Source organism: Salmo salar, chromosome 12, assembly GCF_965601325.2.
Source record: "Salmo salar chromosome 12, fSalSal1, whole genome shotgun sequence".
In the NCBI taxonomy this organism is placed as follows: Eukaryota; Metazoa; Chordata; class Actinopteri; order Salmoniformes; family Salmonidae; genus Salmo; species Salmo salar.
This window is the reverse complement of record NC_138302.1, coordinates 97,236,730-97,253,771: the sequence shown is the minus strand read 5'-3', so window position 1 is coordinate 97,253,771 and position 17,042 is coordinate 97,236,730. Positions and strand designations below refer to the sequence as shown.

The window sequence follows — 17,042 nt, the reverse complement described above, 5'->3', positions numbered from 1 at the left end:
GAGGGTCCGGCCTCGGCCTGCACGAGGCGTGAGAAGAGGAGAGAGGGTCCGGCCTCGGCCTGCACGAGGCGTGAGAAGAGGAGAGAGGGTCCGGCCTCGGCCTGCACGAGGCTTGAGAAGAGGAGAGAGGGTCCGGCCTCGGCCTGCACGAGGCGTGAGAAGAGGAGAGAGGGTCCGGCCTCGGCCTGCACGAGGCGTGAGAAGAGGAGAGAGGGTCCGGCCTCGGCCTGCACGAGGCTTGAGAAGAGGAGAGAGGGTCCGGCCTCGGCCTGCACGAGGCGTGAGAAGAGGAGAGAGGGTCCGGCCTCGGCCTGCACGAGGCGTGAGAAGAGGAGAGAGGGTCCGGCCTCGGCCTGCACGAGGCTTGAGAAGAGGAGAGAGGGTCCGGCCTCGGCCTGCACGAGGCTTGAGAAGAGGAGAGAGGGTCCGGCCTCGGCCTGCACGAGGCTTGAGAAGAGGAGAGAGGGTCCGGCCTCGGCCTGCACGAGGCTTGAGAAGAGGAGAGAGGGTCCGGCCTCGGCCTGCACGAGGCGTGAGAAGAGGAGAGAGGGTCCGGCCTCGGCCTGCACGAGGCGTGAGAAGAGGAGAGGGTCCGGCCTCGGCCTGCACGAGGCGTGAGAAGAGGAGAGAGGGTCCGGCCTCGGCCTGCACGAGGCTTGAGAAGAGGAGAGAGGGTCCGGCCTCGGCCTGCACGAGGCGTGAGAAGAGGAGAGAGGGTCCGGCCTCGGCCTGCACGAGGCGTGAGAAGAGGAGAGAGGGTCCGGCCTCGGCCTGCACGAGGCGTGAGAAGAGGAGAGAGGGTCCGGCCTCGGCCTGCACGAGGCGTGAGAAGAGGAGAGGGTCTTGAGAAGAGAGGTTCCGGCCTCGGCCTGTATAGTCTGTGTTAGTCTCTTGAGACGATGAAACATTGAGTAGCTGGCTAGACTCACGTGATAATTGGTTCTGGACTGCAGAAATGTGTATTGTCTGTACTGTCTATGGTCCCAGTGTTAATACCAGCAGTATGGAGGGAAGGTGACTATGGTCCCAGTGTTAATACCAGCAGTATGGAGGGAAGGTGACTATGGTCCCAGTGTTAATACCAGCAGTATGGAGGGAAGGTGACTATGGTCCCAGTGTTAATACCAGCAGTATGGAGGGAAGGTGACTATGGTCCCAGTGTTAATACCAGCAGTATGGAGGGAAGGTGACTATGGTCCCAGTGTTAATACCAGCAGTATGGAGGGAAGGTGACTATGGTCCCAGTGTTAATACCAGCAGTATGGAGGGAAGGTGACTATGGTCCCAGTGTTAATACCAGCAGTATGGAGGGAAGGTGACTATGGTCCCAGTGTTAATACCAGCAGTATGGAGGGAAGGTGACTATGGTCCCAGTGTTAATACCAGCAGTATGGAGGGAAGGTGACTATGGTCCCAGTGTTAATACCAGCAGTATGGAGGGAAGGTGACTATGGTCCCAGTGTTAATACCAGCAGTATGGAGGGAAGGTGACTATGGTCCCAGTGTTAATACCAGCAGTATGGAGGGAAGGTGACTATGGTCCCAGTGTTAATACCAGCAGTATGGAGGGAAGGTGACTATGGTCCCAGTGTTAATACCAGCAGTATGGAGGGAAGGTGACTATGGTCCCAGTGTTAATACCAGCAGTATGGAGGGAAGGTGACTATGGTCCCAGTGTTAATACCAGCAGTATGGAGGGAAGGTGACTATGGTCCCAGTGTTAATACCAGCAGTATGGAGGGAAGGTGACTATGGTCCCAGTGTTAATACCAGCAGTATGGAGGGAAGGTGACTATGGTCCCAGTGTTAATACCAGCAGTATGGAGGGAAGGTGACTATGGTCCCAGTGTTAATACCAGCAGTATGGAGGGAAGGTGACTATGGTCCCAGTGTTAATACCAGCAGTATGGAGGGAAGGTGACTATGGTCCCAGTGTTAATACCAGCAGTATGGAGGGAAGGTGACTATGGTCCCAGTGTTAATACCAGCAGTATGGAGGGAAGGTGACTATGGTCCCAGTGTTAATACCAGCAGTATGGAGGGAAGGTGACTATGGTCCCAGTGTTAATACCAGCAGTATGGAGGGAAGGTGACTATGGTCCCAGTGTTAATACCAGCAGTATGGAGGGAAGGTGACTATGGTCCCAGTGTTAATACCAGCAGTATGGAGGGAAGGTGACTATGGTCCCAGTGTTAATACCAGCAGTATGGAGGGAAGGTGACTATGGTCCCAGTGTTAATACCAGCAGTATGGAGGGAAGGTGACTATGGTCCCAGTGTTAATACCAGCAGTATGGAGGGAAGGTGACTATGGTCCCAGTGTTAATACCAGCAGTATGGAGGGAAGGTGACTATGGTCCCAGTGTTAATACCAGCAGTATGGAGGGAAGGTGACTATGGTCCCAGTGTTAATACCAGCAGTATGGAGGGAAGGTGACTATGGTCCCAGTGTTAATACCAGCAGTATGGAGTGTGAAAGTAAAGGATCAATAGACTACCATTGTGTCATGGTGACCAGTCCAGAAAAAAACATTGTTTTATGGGAAGTTTACACCTGGTTAAATCTCACTGACTTCACTTGGTTTTCTTTCTGCTAGTACCTTCTTGGCTAACATACATTCATGAGATACAAAACAAACTCCTAATCCCAACTCCTCAAACACCAGGATGTCCATTTGGTCAAAATCGAATTGTATTTTATTACAAAACAAGTGCTACACACACATACAGTACAATTAAAGTAACCGAACAGTGACATGATTGAGTGTGTGTGTGTGTGAGTGTGTGTGGATGAACTACGTTCACACTGCTAAGCGGAGGTAAACCAAGCTATACTGAGCTTGCCTGGTTAATCATCCTCCAGGACTGGTTAAGATCAGTTCAGGCGCAGTTGGTGTGTTTGGATGGGGACTTCGCTGCAGCCTGCAGGGTCCTCCGGGCCATCTCCAGGGCCCCTTCCTTGGTCTTGTTCCCCCCGATGAAACCGCCGGCGTGGACGAAGACACAGTCGGGGACACCACTGAGCTCTGACAGGGCATCATCACGCACCCCACGCCACTCCTCCAACAAAGACAGCCTGGGACAGACACACAGAGGGGGACAGACACACAGAGGGACATCGTCAGTACAGGCAGGTTGGACACAGAGGGGGACAGACAGGGATATGGTTAAGCACACAGAGTACCTGAACACAGTCCAAGTCACACCTAACACTAAGGCTGATTCCAGAAAAACACTGTTTTTCCAAGACTACGTGGCCTTCCAGTCTTCAGTCACAGGCTATAAGCTGGCTACTGGCTCGGGGCAGGAAGGACACGCAGAGGAGAGCAGAGATAGCATGGTGCCAGAGAGGTTTGTACAGTGTTAATGTTGCCAAAAGCTGTAGGAGTTGGCAAGACGGCACAAACAGATCTGGGACCAGGCTAAGACAGAGGGATTCTGTGAGGACACTGAGGACAGGCAGGATGGACACACAGAGAGCGACTGTCCAGGAAAGAGAAACAGTCCATTTCCACAATGCAGTAACACAGTACACAAACCAAGGGTTCTGTCAGGCCCCGTCATAGGCTGGCTAGGGTCAGGCCCCGTCATAGGCTGGCTAGGGTCACGCCCCGTCATAGGCTGGCTAGGGTCAGGCCCCGTCATAGGCTGGCTAGGGTCACGCCCCGTCATAGGCTGGCTAGGGTCACGCCCCGTCATAGGCTGGCTAGGGTCAGGCCCCGTCATAGGCTGGCTAGGGTCAGGCCCCGTCATAGGCTGGCTAGGGTCAGGCCCCGTCATAGGCTGGCTAGGGTCACGCCCCGTCATAGGCTGGCTAGGGTCAGGCCCCGTCATAGGCTGGCTAGGGTCAGGCCCCGTCATAGGCTGGCTAGGGTCAGGCCCCGTCATAGGCTGGCTAGGGTCAGGCCCCGTCATAGGCTGGCTAGGGTCAGGCCCCGTCATAGGCTGGCTCGGGTCAGGCCCCGTCATAGGCTGGCTCGGGTCAGGCCCCGTCATAGGCTGGCTCGGGTCAGGCCCCGTCATAGGCTGGCTAGGGTCAGGTCCTGTTATAGGCTGTGGCGGTGGGTGGAAGAGGTCAGGACAGGCAAGATGTGTGCGGGCAGACACACAGAGGGAAACTCAAGACTAGCAGCGGGATACAGTCCAAACATAGTATGTAGAATACAACACAAATGCATTGCTTCATTCTAGGTTCTGTACTAATATGAACTAACACCTAACCCCCATTCTGTAACAGTACACAGCTATGAACTAACACCTAATCTCCATTCTGTAACAGTACACAGCTATGAACTAACACCTAATCTCCATTCTGTAACAGTACACAGCTATGAACTAACACCTAATCTCCATTCTGTAACAGTACACAGCTATGAACTAACACCTAATCTCCATTCTGTAACAGTACACAGCTATGAACTAACACCTAATCTCCATTCTGTAACAGTACACAGCTATGAACTAACACCTAATCTCCATTCTGTAACAGTACACAGCTATGAACTAACACCTAATCCCCATTCTGTAACAGTACACAGCTATGAACTAACACCTAATCTCCATTCTGTAACAGTACACAGCTATGAACTAACACCTAATCCCCATTCTGTAACAGTACACATCTCTAGAACACCTAATCCCATTCTGTAACAGTACACAGCTAGGTACTAACACCTAATCCCCATTCTGTAACAGTACACAGCTATGAACTAACACCTAATCCCCATTCTGTAACAGTACACAGCTATGAACTAACACCTAATCCCCATTCTGTAACAGTACACATCTCTAGAACACCTAATCCCATTCTGTAACAGTACACAGCTATGAACTAACACCTAATCCCCATTCTGTAACAGTACACAGCTATGAACTAACACCTAATCCCATTCTGTAACAGTACACATCTCTAGAACACCTAATCCCATTCTGTAACAGTACACAGCTATGAACTAACACCTAATCCCCATTCTGTAACAGTACACAGCTATGAACTAACACCTAATCTCCATTCTGTAACAGTACACAGCTATGAACTAACACCTAATCCCCATTCTGTAACAGTACACAGCTATGAACTAACACCTAATCCCCATTCTGTAACAGTACACAGCTATGAACTAACACCTAATCCCCATTCTGTAACAGTACACAGCTATGAACTAACACCTAATCCCCATTCTGTAACAGTACACAGCTATGAACTAACACCTAATCCCCATTCTGTAACAGTACACAGCTATGAACTAACACCTAATCCCCATTCTGTAACAGTACACAGCTATGAACTAACACCTAATCTCCATTCTGTAACAGTACACAGCTATGAACTAACACCTAATCCCCATTCTGTAACAGTACACAGCTATGAACTAACACCTAATCTCCATTCTGTAACAGTACACATCTCTAGAACACCTAATCTCCATTCTGTAACAGTACACAGCTATGAACTAACACCTAATCCCCATTCTGTAACAGTACACAGCTATGAACTAACACCTAATCTCCATTCTGTAACAGTACACAGCTATGAACTAACACCTAATCCCATTCTGTAACAGTACACAGCTATGTACTAACACCTAATCCCCATTCTGTAACAGTACGCAACTCTAGAACAGTGGATTAAAATAATCAAATCTTAACTGACTTGCCTAAAATGAGGAGTTTGTTATTTGAATCAGCTGTGTAGTGCTATGGCAACAAACAAAACCTGCACTCAGGGGGGGTCCCAGGACAGAGTTTGGGAAACCCCGATCTAGTGTGTATGTGTATGTATAGTTCATAGCTGTATATATATATATATTGCTCAAAAAAATTAGGGGAACACTAAAATAACACATCCTAGATCTGAATGAATGAAATAATCTTATTAAATACTTTTTTCTTTACATAGTTGAATGTGCTGACAACAAAATCACACAAAAATAATCAATGGAAATCCAATTTATCAACCCATGGAGGTCTGGATTTGGAGTCACACTCAAAATTAAAGTGGAAAACCACACCACAGGCTGATCCAACTTTGATGTAATGTCCTTAAAACAAGTCAAAATGAGGCTCAGTAGTGTGTGTGGCCTCCACGTGCCTGTATGACCTCCCTACAACGCCTGGGCATGCTCCTGATGAGGTGGCGGATGGTCTCCTGAGGGATCTCCTCCCAGACCTGGACTAAAGCATCCGCCAACTCCTGGACAGTCTGTGGTGCAACGTGGCGTTGGTGGATGGAGCGAGACATGATGTCCCAGATGTGCTCAATTGGATTCAGGTCTGGGGAACGGGCGGGCCAGTCCATAGCATCAATGCCTTCCTCTTTCAGGAACTGCTGACACATTCCAGCCACATGAGGTCTAGCATTGTCTTACATTAGGAGGAACCTAGGGCCAACCGCACCAGCATATGGTCTCACAAGGGGTCTGAGGATCTCATCTCGGTACCTAATGGCAGTCAGGCTACCTCTGGCGAGCACATGGAGGGCTGTGTGGCCCCCCAAAGAAATGCCACCCCACACCATGACTGACCCACCGCCAAACCGGTCATGCTGGAGGATGTTGCAGGCAGCAGAACGTTCTCCACGGCATCTCCAGACTCTGTCACGTCTGTCATGTGCTCAGTGTGAACCTGCTTTCATCTGTGAAGAGCACAGGGCGCCAGTGGCGAATTTGCTAATCTTGGTGTTCTCTGGCAAATGCCAAATGTCCTGCACGGTGTTGGGCTATAAGCACAACCCCCACCTGTGGACGTCGGGCCCTCATACCACCCTCATGGAGTCTGTTTCTGACCGTTTGAGCAGACACATGCACATTTGTGGCCTGCTGGAGGTCATTTTGCCCTCCTACGGCCTCCTCCACGTCTCCTGATGTACTGGCCTGTCTCCTGGTAGCGCCTCCATGCTCTGGACACTACGCTGACAGACACAGCAAACCTTCTTGCCACAGCTCGCATTGATGTGCCATCCTGGATGAGCTGCACTACCTGAGCCACTTGTGTGGGTTGTAGACTCCGTCTCATGCTACCACTAGAGTGAAAGCACCGCCAGCATTCAAAAGTGACCAAAACATCAGCCAGGACGCATAGGAACTGAGAAGTGGTCTGTGGTCCCCACCTGCAGAACCACTCCTTTATTGGGGGTGTCTTGCTAATTGCCTATAATTTCCACCTGTTGTCTATTCCATTTGCACAACAGCATGTGAAATTTATTGTCAATCAGTGTTGCTTCCTAAGTGGACAGTTTAATTTCACAGAAGTGTGATTGACTTGGAGTTACATTGTGTCGTTTAAGTGTTCCCTTTATTTTTTTGAGCAGTGGATATATACATATATACATATATACACACAAATACATTATTAGGGGTAACTGTCGGGCCAGTGTCGTGCATTACCTTCAGTAGCAGTAGACACGGAGCAAGTTTACATTATTTAAAAAAGATATAGCCGAGGATATTCTCTGGAAACCTCTAGAGAATCTGTTGAGGTGTGAAAAGGGGTCTAATAAGGTGGAAGAGGACAGATGGAATTGGGTGGAGGGGAATGTGACACGATGCTCTCTCAGTCAATATCCAATCTCACAAGAGGGAGGAAAGACGGGCTTGACAAGCGGGAACAAGTCAAGCGTGAATGGAGGATGGAGATATCTAAGGGTGAAGAGGTGTTTGAATTCATTCAGGAAAATGCTAACTAGGGCACCCGCTGATTTCATGAATTTTGACACCATTTTACTTCTTTATAATAATAATAATAATAATAATAATAATTCACAAGATAATCTAATAGGTTTGAGCAGCAATCCTTATAACCTTGAATAATTCCACTGAATAACTGGACAGTATTCCCAGAACAGACACAGCAAAGATAAAGGTAGACTGGAACAATAATAAGTAGGAAGAGGGGCAATTGGCACCAAACGTTTCTGAATGAAAGAGTGAGACTGATTCTGAAAACCGATCAACAAATCAGCTGCACAATATTAGTCTGCCAAATGGAATGAGCATCCACGTCGTCGGCGACCGGGGGAACAGTGGGTTAACTGCCCTGAATACTGGACAGCACCTGTTTTTTTTGCTTATTTCTAAAATCAACCATCATGCATTTGTCCCAAATGGCACCCTATTCCATGCACTACCTTTGACCAGGAAAGGGCGATACCTAGTCAGTTGTACAACGCCTTCAACTGAAAGTCGACATCCACGTCGTCAGGCGACCGGGGGAACAGTGGGTTAACTGGCTTGCTCAGGGGCAGAACGACAGATTTTTACCATGTCAGCTCGTGGACTCGATCCAGCAACCTTTCGGTTACTGGCCCAATGCTCTATACACTAGGCTACCCATAGGGCTCTGGTGAAAGGTAGAGAGAATAAGGTTGGGACAAAGCTCTTATTTCTAGCAACCATCATGCACTTCTTCATCTTATTCAGTGCCTTCTGTTGTAATTTTCGATAAGTGGCATTTAAAACATGACAGACAGGATGTTATATTGAAATATGTCACTGGTTGAGTTAGTGAGTCAACGACACCCTCTGTCTGCACTAGATAGGCTATGTATTATTATTAATAACAGTAAGATTGCATTTATATGACGCATTTCCACCCACAGTAGGTGCTCAAAGCGCTTTACATAGTAGGGGGAGAAACTCATTGCATCTACCCTCAATGTGTAGCGCCCACTTGGATGATGCCACGGCAGCCATTTTGTGTCAGAACACTCATCACACAGCAGCTATCAGCTGGAGAGGTGAGGAGTGATATACACCAATTGGGGGGGGGGGGGGGGGGGTAATTAGGTGGCCATGATGGAATTTAGCCAGAACGCCGAGGTTACCACCCCTACTCTTATGGTAAGTTCCATGGGAATTTTTATGACCACAGAGGTCAGAACATCGGTTTAACGTGTCATCTGAAAGACAGCACCCAAGGCAGGGCAATGTCCCCATCACTGTCCCTTTACACACGTCACACACTGTGATTGTGACAACGATAGAGTGGTGAAAGAGAACCAGTGAGATATCAAAAAGCAAAACCCAGTCCTCTCTGGATAACTGACAATACTGTTGTTTAAATAGTATCCCTGCAGAAAGAACACAGGAGAATAATCTTTAATTGTATAGATAAACATTTAAAATAACCAAATCAAATTGTATGACATTATAGGATGTAGAAAATTCAAGAAATGACTTGAAATTCATAAATTGCATTTTACACTTCAGAATGTGAACTAAAAATACTGAAAATAAATTCCTTGATTGCCGATTAAACAAAATGTACCCCAATCCTGCAAAAATCACTACATTATCTTCCTCTATCTCTCCGACATGCATGAGAACGGAAGAACCAGCTCTGCTCACATTTCCCGGTGTGATGAGTAGTGATAAAAATAGTCTAGTCTACGCAGGTGGTGTTTATGTACTAGAGACACAGGTGATAACAACACTCTTCCTGTTATCCTGCAGGAGCGGATCCGGCAGCGGATACTTGCTGGGAGAATCATACTTCCCCTCAAGCGCTGCCATCTGGATCCACAGGCTGCTTTTCAATCCAACATGTTCCCGTCCCTCTACCCTCATTTCCCCTCCCTCAGACACAGCCATCTGGGAGGCATGGTGTCAGCAGGACAGGGTTCATGCTCTATTCGAAATCTTTCAGCATTTACTCTAACCTGTCTGAAGAGTCATATGGGTGGGGGGGGTTGCAGTTTTGCGATTTTTCTATTGGTTCCAATTCGCCAGGCAAAACGCAGCCAAGCCCAGCTAAAAAAAAATGTTATAATTTCAAAATGGTATTTCAATACAGGTCTGGTTGTCAGGCGTTGTCAGCACCTACACTACGCATAACATTGAACAAAATGGAAAGCTTAGCAGCGTCTCATACAATCTCCTGCCCACTGTCAAGTGTTGGGTCATCCTAGCGGAAAACCATTTCTAAAGAGATTCCTCACTGGAGTGGAGAGAGGGAGGAGACGGGTGAAAGAGAGAGAGAGCGAGAGAGAGAGCGAGCGAGTGCGAGCGAGAACGGAGACCATGCAGCTGACTTTTGAAGCCTAGAGATGTGCCTTATGTTCCTCAACCCTCTGGTCATTCACTCCCCTCACCTTTTACAAGGCACTACATGGGCTTTAAACTCACAGGGTTTATTTACGCACAGCAAACTGTACAGGAACAGGATGAAGAGCAGCTACTGAAGAGAAGTAATGTCCTTTAAACCTTCAGTATTACACAGTAAGAACCCTGAAACATCCAGGACATGAAACAAAAACGTTGTCCTATTAAACACTTTAGGTGCATTATACACCCCACGACGAACGTCCGCCGCCCCACGACGAACGTCCGCCGCCCCGCGACGAAACCGCCCCGAACGTCCGCCGCCCCGCGACGAAACCGCCCCGCGACGAACGTCCGCCGCCCCGCGACGAACGTCCGCCGCCCACGACGAACGTCCGCCGCCCCACGACGAACGTCCGCCGCCCCACGACGAACGTCCGCCGCCCCACGACGAACGTTCGCCACCCCACAACGAACGTTCACCGTCCCACGACGAAACCGCCCCACGACGAACGTCCACCGCCCCACGACGAACGTTCACCGCCCCACGACGAACGTCCACCGCCCCACGACGAAACCGCCCCACGACGAAACCGCCCCACGACGAACGTCCACCGCCCCACGACGAAACCGCCCCACGACGAACGTCCACGACGAATGTCCACCGCCCCACGACGAACGTTCACCGCCCCACGACGAACGTCCACCGCCCCACGACGAACGTCCACCGCCCCACGACGAACGTCCACCGCCCCACGACGAACGTCCACCGCCCCACAACGAACGTCCACCGCCCCACAACGAACGTTCACCGCCCCACGACGAACGTCCACCGCCCCACGACGAACGTTCCCCCCCTCACGACGAACTTTCACCCCCTCACGACGAACGTTCACCACATACCAGTGAAATAACTAACTATGACCTGACTGCTAGAAGTAGAGATCAAACAAGAGGTGAGAATTTATCCTTTTGACCTGCGGGAGAAGCAATCCACTGTAAATTACTTACTAAAATAATCCTCTGAAAATAATTACTTCTCCACAAGTAACTGATTGGAAACCGTTTTGTGATTTCTGCTAGAGGGGAGAACACAGGTGTGTGCACAGTTTATAAATGTACACGTTGTGTGTGTGTGTGTGTGTGTGTGTGTGTGTGTGTGTGTGTGTGTGTGTTTGTGTGTGTGTGTGTTTTTGTGTGTGTGTGTACTCCAAATATACCTTCCAAACCAGAACTATGATAATAAACTAAAGCAAACTGCATAAAATAACTAAATAACATTCAGCACTCTGTATTAGAATATACTTGCATATCAAAACATAGGTTGATATTTTCCTCATGGGTTATCAACAACATGAGATGATATTTGTTCCATCTCTTTGTTTTACCAGCCAATCAGCAGACGGCTGTTTTACCTAGTGATACCCAGCCAATCAGCAGAGGGCTGTTTTACCTAGTGACACCCAGCCAATCAGCAGAGGGCTGTTTTACCTAGTGACACCCAGCCAATCAGCAGAGGGCTGTTTTACCTAGTGACCCCAGCCAATCAGCAGAGGGCTGTTTTACCTAGTGACACCCAGCCAATCAGCAGAGGGCTGTTTTACCTAGTGACCCCAGCCAATCAGCAGAGGGCTGTTTTACCTAGTGACACCCAGCCAATCAGCAGAGGGCTGTTTTACCTAGTGACACCCAGCCAATCAGCAGAGGGCTGTTTTACCTAGTGACACCCAGGAGAATATACCAGTCCACCCATTATGACATAATTCTATTCATTGTATTTATATGGGGCCGGCAGGTAGCCTAGTGGTTGGAGCATTGGACTAGTAACCGAAAGGTTGCAAGATCGAATCCCCGAGCTGACAAGGTAAAAATCTGTCGTTCTGCCCCTGAACAAGGCAGTTAACCCACTGTTCCCCGGTAGGCCGTCATTGAAAATAAGAATTTGTTCTTAACTGACTTGCCTAGTGAAATAAAGATTAAAAAATATAAAATAAAAAATGGCTGCAGATGCATTCAGGAGAGAAAAAATTACTATCAATCAAAATTCCATGATCGTCTGAACCCTAGCTACAAACCTACAACTCAGGAAGCTGTTCCTCCCCCTAGCTACAAACCTACAACTCAGGAAGCTGTTCCTCCCCCTAGCTACAAACCTACAACTCAGGAAGCTGTTCCTCCCCCTAGCTACAAACCTACAACTCAGGAAGCTGGTCCTCCCCCTAGCTACAAACCTACAACTCAGGAAGCTGTTCCTCCCCCTAGCTACAAACCTACAACTCAGGAAGCTGTTCCTCCCCCTAGCTACAAACCTACAACTCAGGAAGCTGTTCCTCCCCCTAGCTACAAACCTACAACTCAGGAAGCTGTTCCTCCCCCTAGCTACAAACCTACAACTCAGGAAGCTGTTCCTCCCCCTAGCTACAAACCTACAACTCAGGAAGCTGTTCCTCCCCCTAGCTACAAACCTACAACTCAGGAAGCTGTTCAGTTAGAACAGTTAGGGAGGACAGCATGTATGACAGCATTTGAAGTTGGATTTTAACATATATCGATATGGAAGGAATTTACTAACATCCTCAAAGTGATCATATGACTAGCTCACACAGCAGTCTTGACAGACCCCCTTGGTTTCCAACCAACAACACTATCCACATGACTAACATAACGCTTGTTGAAGTACCGCCTCAACTTCAAAAAGGTTTTCTCCTGTTTGCACCTTTTAAACATTGAGGGACCAATAGATATAGACAATTAAAGGTACGCAGTATGTAGGGAGTAGGGAGCCATTTGAAATGTGCCAACATTTAACATTTACATTTAAGTCATTTAGCAGACGCTCTTATCCAGAGCGACTTACAAATTGGTGCATTCACCTTATAATATCCAGTGGAACAACCACTTTACAATAGTGCATCTAAATCTTTTAAGGGGGGGTTAGAAGGATTACTTTATCCGCCAAGTGTGCCTTGTGGTGCCAAGTGTGCCTTGTGGTGCCAAGTGTGCCTTGTGGTGCCAAGTGTGCCTTGTGGTGCCAAGTGAGCCTTGTGGTGCCAAGTGTGCCTTGTGGTGCCAAGTGTGCCAAGTGAGGCCTTGTGGTGCCAAGTGTGCCTTGTGGTGCCAAGTGTGCCTTGTGGTGCCAAGTGTGCCTTGTGGTGCCAAGTGTGCCAAGTGTGCCTTGTGGTGCCAAGTATGCCTTGTGGTGCCAAGTGTGCCTTGTGGTGATGAATGTATGGTAGCAGTAGATGTAGGTGTGTAGTCGGACGGGAAACACTGGACCCTCCCACTAGTTCACTACACCTATAGTCAACTCTAAACCACAGTCTTAGAAAACAGTCGTTTCTATCTTGAACATAAGGGTTCTTCAGATATCCCCATAGGAGAACCCCTTTCGGGTTCCACCTAGAACCCTTTCCATTCCATAGAGGGCTCTAAACGGAACCAAAAAGGGTTCTCCTACAGGGACAGTCTAAGTAGTGTACTAAAGTAGTGTACTAAAGTAGTGTACTAAAGTAGTGTACACTACCTGTTATTGAAGGCGATCTGGTTAGTGTACACTACCTGCTATTGAAGGTGATCTGGTTAGTGTACACTACCTGCTATTGTAGGCGATCCGGTTAGTGTACACTACCTGCTATTGTAGGCGATCCGGTTAGTGTACACTACCTGCTATTGTAGGCGATCCGGTTAGTGTACACTACCTGTTATTGAAGGCGATCCGGTTAGTGTACACTACCTGTTATTGTAGGCGATCCGGTTAGTGTACACTACCTGTTATTGAAGGCGATCCGGTTAGTGTACACTACCTGTTATTGAAGGTGATCCGGTTAGTGTACACTACCTGTTATTGAAGGTGATCCGGTTAGTGTACACTACCTGCTATTGAAGGTGATCCGGTTAGTGTACACTACCTGTTATTGAAGGTGATCTGGTTAGTGTACACTACCTGTTATTGAAGGTGATCCGGTTAGTGTACACTACCTGTTATTGAAGGTGATCCGGTTAGTGTACACTACCTGTTATTGAAGGTGATCCGGTTAGTGTACACTACCTGTTATTGAAGGTGATCCGGTTAGTGTACACTACCTGTTATTGAAGGTGATCTGGTTAGTGTACACTACCTGTTATTGAAGGTGATCCGGTTAGTGTACACTACCTGCTATTGAAGGTGATCCGGTTAGTGTACACTACCTGTTATTGAAGGTGTGGAGACCGGCTGGGACACACTGGACTCTCCACTGTCCGTTCTGGTCAGGGTAGAGGACAAACTTAATCGAGGTGTCCACGCTCAGCTCCTTCTCCAGGGAAAACAGGTGCTCCTTCCAGGGACAACCCCCCTGAGAGAACACCACTACCTCGCCACTGGGGTCAACCTGGGGACGGACACAATCAATCACATTTACTCAGAAATTCACTGGTCACAAAGTGCTTTGCAAACTTAAGACACGGGATCGATACCCATTGTGACGCACACACTGCATCAATACCTACAATTTCATAACATCTCACGCTAACACTTTGCATTAATATCTGTAGTGTTACTACACTTAAACCTAGGCGTGCATTCACGCCGTAACTAGGCGTGCATTCACGCCGTAACTAGGCGTGCATTCACGCCGTAACTAGGCGTGCATTCACGCCGTAACTAGGCGTGCATTCACGCCGTAACTAGGCGTGCATTCACGCCGTAACTAGGCGTGCATTTACGCCGTAACTAGGCGTGCATTCACGCCGTAACTAGGCGTGCATTCACGCCGTAACTAGGCGTGCATTTACGCCGTAACTAGGCGTGTATTTACACTAACTAGGCGTGCATTTACGTCGTAACTAGGCGTGCATTTACGCCGTAACTAGGCGTGCATTTACGCCGTAACTAGGCGTGCATTCACGCCGTAACTAGGCGTGCATTCACGCCGTAACTAGGCGTGCATTTACGCCGTAACTGGGCGTGCATTCACGCCGTAACTAGGCGTGCATTCACGCCGTAACTAGGCGTGTATTTACACCGTAACTAGGCGTGTATTTACATTAACTAGGCGTGTATTTACACATAATTACACGTGTATCATACATGTCATTAATTTTAACAGACAAAGTACTTGAGAGAAGCAACATGACAGGGGGTGTCATCAGAACAGCCCACCCTGTCCCCTACCTAGTGAAAGTGAATATCTGCATGTCTACGGTAGAGACTGTACCTGCTTCCTCATCTGTACAGCTCCCTCCACCACCACACGGGCAGGAAGCCAGGAGTTCTGGTAGAAGTCAACCCGGTCCAGGAACTCTGCTCCTACCATGCCCAGGGCCTTATGGAAGCCCTCCTAACAGACACAACATGAGACGACACGAGGAGGAGGAGGAGGACAAGAGGAGGACAAGAGGAGGAGGACAAGAGGAGGAGGAGGAGGACAAGAGGAGGAGGAGGAGGACACAACAGACGACACGAGGAGGGGACGACACGAGGAGGGGACGACACGAGGAGGGGACGACACGAGGAGGGGACGACACGAGGAGGAGGACACGAGGAGGAGGACACGAGGAGGGGACGACACGAGACAGGAAATGTCAAGAGACATAAGGTCACAACAAGAGATATGAGCAGTCTTGCAGCACATGCAGGGATAGCGCAACAGTTGCTAAAGTAAATACAGGACAGATACATTTTTTCTACAAGGAAAACTAAAGGTCACTAAAGGTCTCCCTCACTGACTGACTCAGTCCGTCTCTCTCTCACACACTCCTGCTCCCACTTACGGCACTGATGTGCATGTATACACACACGCTAGCGCAAACATAATAAAGCACATGCAATGATGCCACTCACACACACCACTAACACCACCACCGTAATGTCGTAGCACCTGGCTGAGCGTGTGGTATGTGTGTGAGTGTGCGCAGCAGCAGCTGAGAGTTTGGCGAGACAGGACGAGAAGGGCAGGAGGAAAAATATATTACTTTTTTTTCTAATCAAAAAGTGACAAGGTGACGATTGGATCTGGAAATCACAGGGCTGTTGTGTAGCGCAGCCTGTCCCCATCCCACCGTGCCTTTCCAGGGTTTGACAAATGAATAGAATCAACGACCAGCCTCTCACAGAGTAAGTAAGTGCTCCTGGTCTGAGAAAGGTGTGGGAAATGGAGGAAAATGGATGGACAAAGACTGTTTTTTTCCCCCTGCCCTCCCCGTTCCCCATCTGAGCCAGATGATAAATCATAGGTGTTTGACCTACTTGTCCAATCGTTGTACAGACTTTAAAGAGCGACTGCACTTCCGGATTTGTCCTAGTTTTAGATTTGGTTCCTTAAGAAATGCTAGCCGCCAATGACTGAATTCAAAACGTGAGTTGGTATCGGGGTTTGGTTTCATGTGGGTGTTCGCAGGTGGGAAGAGTCAACCAAATGATTTAGCCAATTAGCTTCAGCCGACTGGTGTGTGACCGTGGCAAAGTTGGTTTGACTTTGGATAGCCTATCTCGAGGACTAGTTGAGGACTGTCAATAAATTACACAATGTAAATAAGAATAATTTCATGCTGGAGATTTTTTTGTTCTCATTAAAATGTTTTTCAATAATTGTATATGAATTTATACAATTTATAGTTGGTTTTGGGATTTTGTCATTGAAATTTGAAGCTATTGGAATTTTACATATTGTCCCATGTACATTATGTAATTTACCGATGGTCCCCAACTAGCCCCATAGGGATATCCAAAGTCAACCCAAATTTACCACAGGCATTACGATCAGGTCGCATGCAGCTGCACTCCGAATTGATGATTACTTGTGTGCTGCCAGCTGTGGGCATGTGAGTCGCATTGAAACTGTTAGGTTCTGAGAATATGAAATATACTTATTCATGTCACTGAGGGAGAGAGGGTAACGTTTAACGTTTACATTATATCAGGTATCCTATTGAAATATTGAGTGCAGGGAAGCGATCACGTGGCAGGCATTGATAAGGGGAGAGAGCCATGGATTAGGCATCAAGGGGGTTGAGGTCAGGTCAGGT

General features: G+C 48.3%; 1 protein-coding gene across 2 annotated transcripts in view; it reads right to left on the bottom strand.

The window, feature by feature from the left end:
- Positions 1 to 17,042, bottom strand: part of myg1 (myg1 exonuclease) — a 29,431-nt gene that overhangs the window by 1,323 nt on the left and 11,066 nt on the right. The window contains exons 5-7 of one of the 2 annotated variants that reach the window (XM_014134030.3): positions 15,233 to 15,355; positions 14,226 to 14,407; positions 2,671 to 3,076 (exon numbers count right to left, since the gene is read on the bottom strand). In XM_014134030.3, the coding sequence (XP_013989505.2) occupies positions 2,881 to 3,076; positions 14,226 to 14,407; positions 15,233 to 15,355 (501 nt within the window). In that variant the 3' untranslated portion in view covers positions 2,671 to 2,880. Of the gene's footprint in view, positions 3,077 to 13,840; positions 13,856 to 14,225; positions 14,408 to 15,232; positions 15,356 to 17,042 lie in introns of those variants that run through there. The other variant, XM_082959501.1, reaches the window with a different exon arrangement.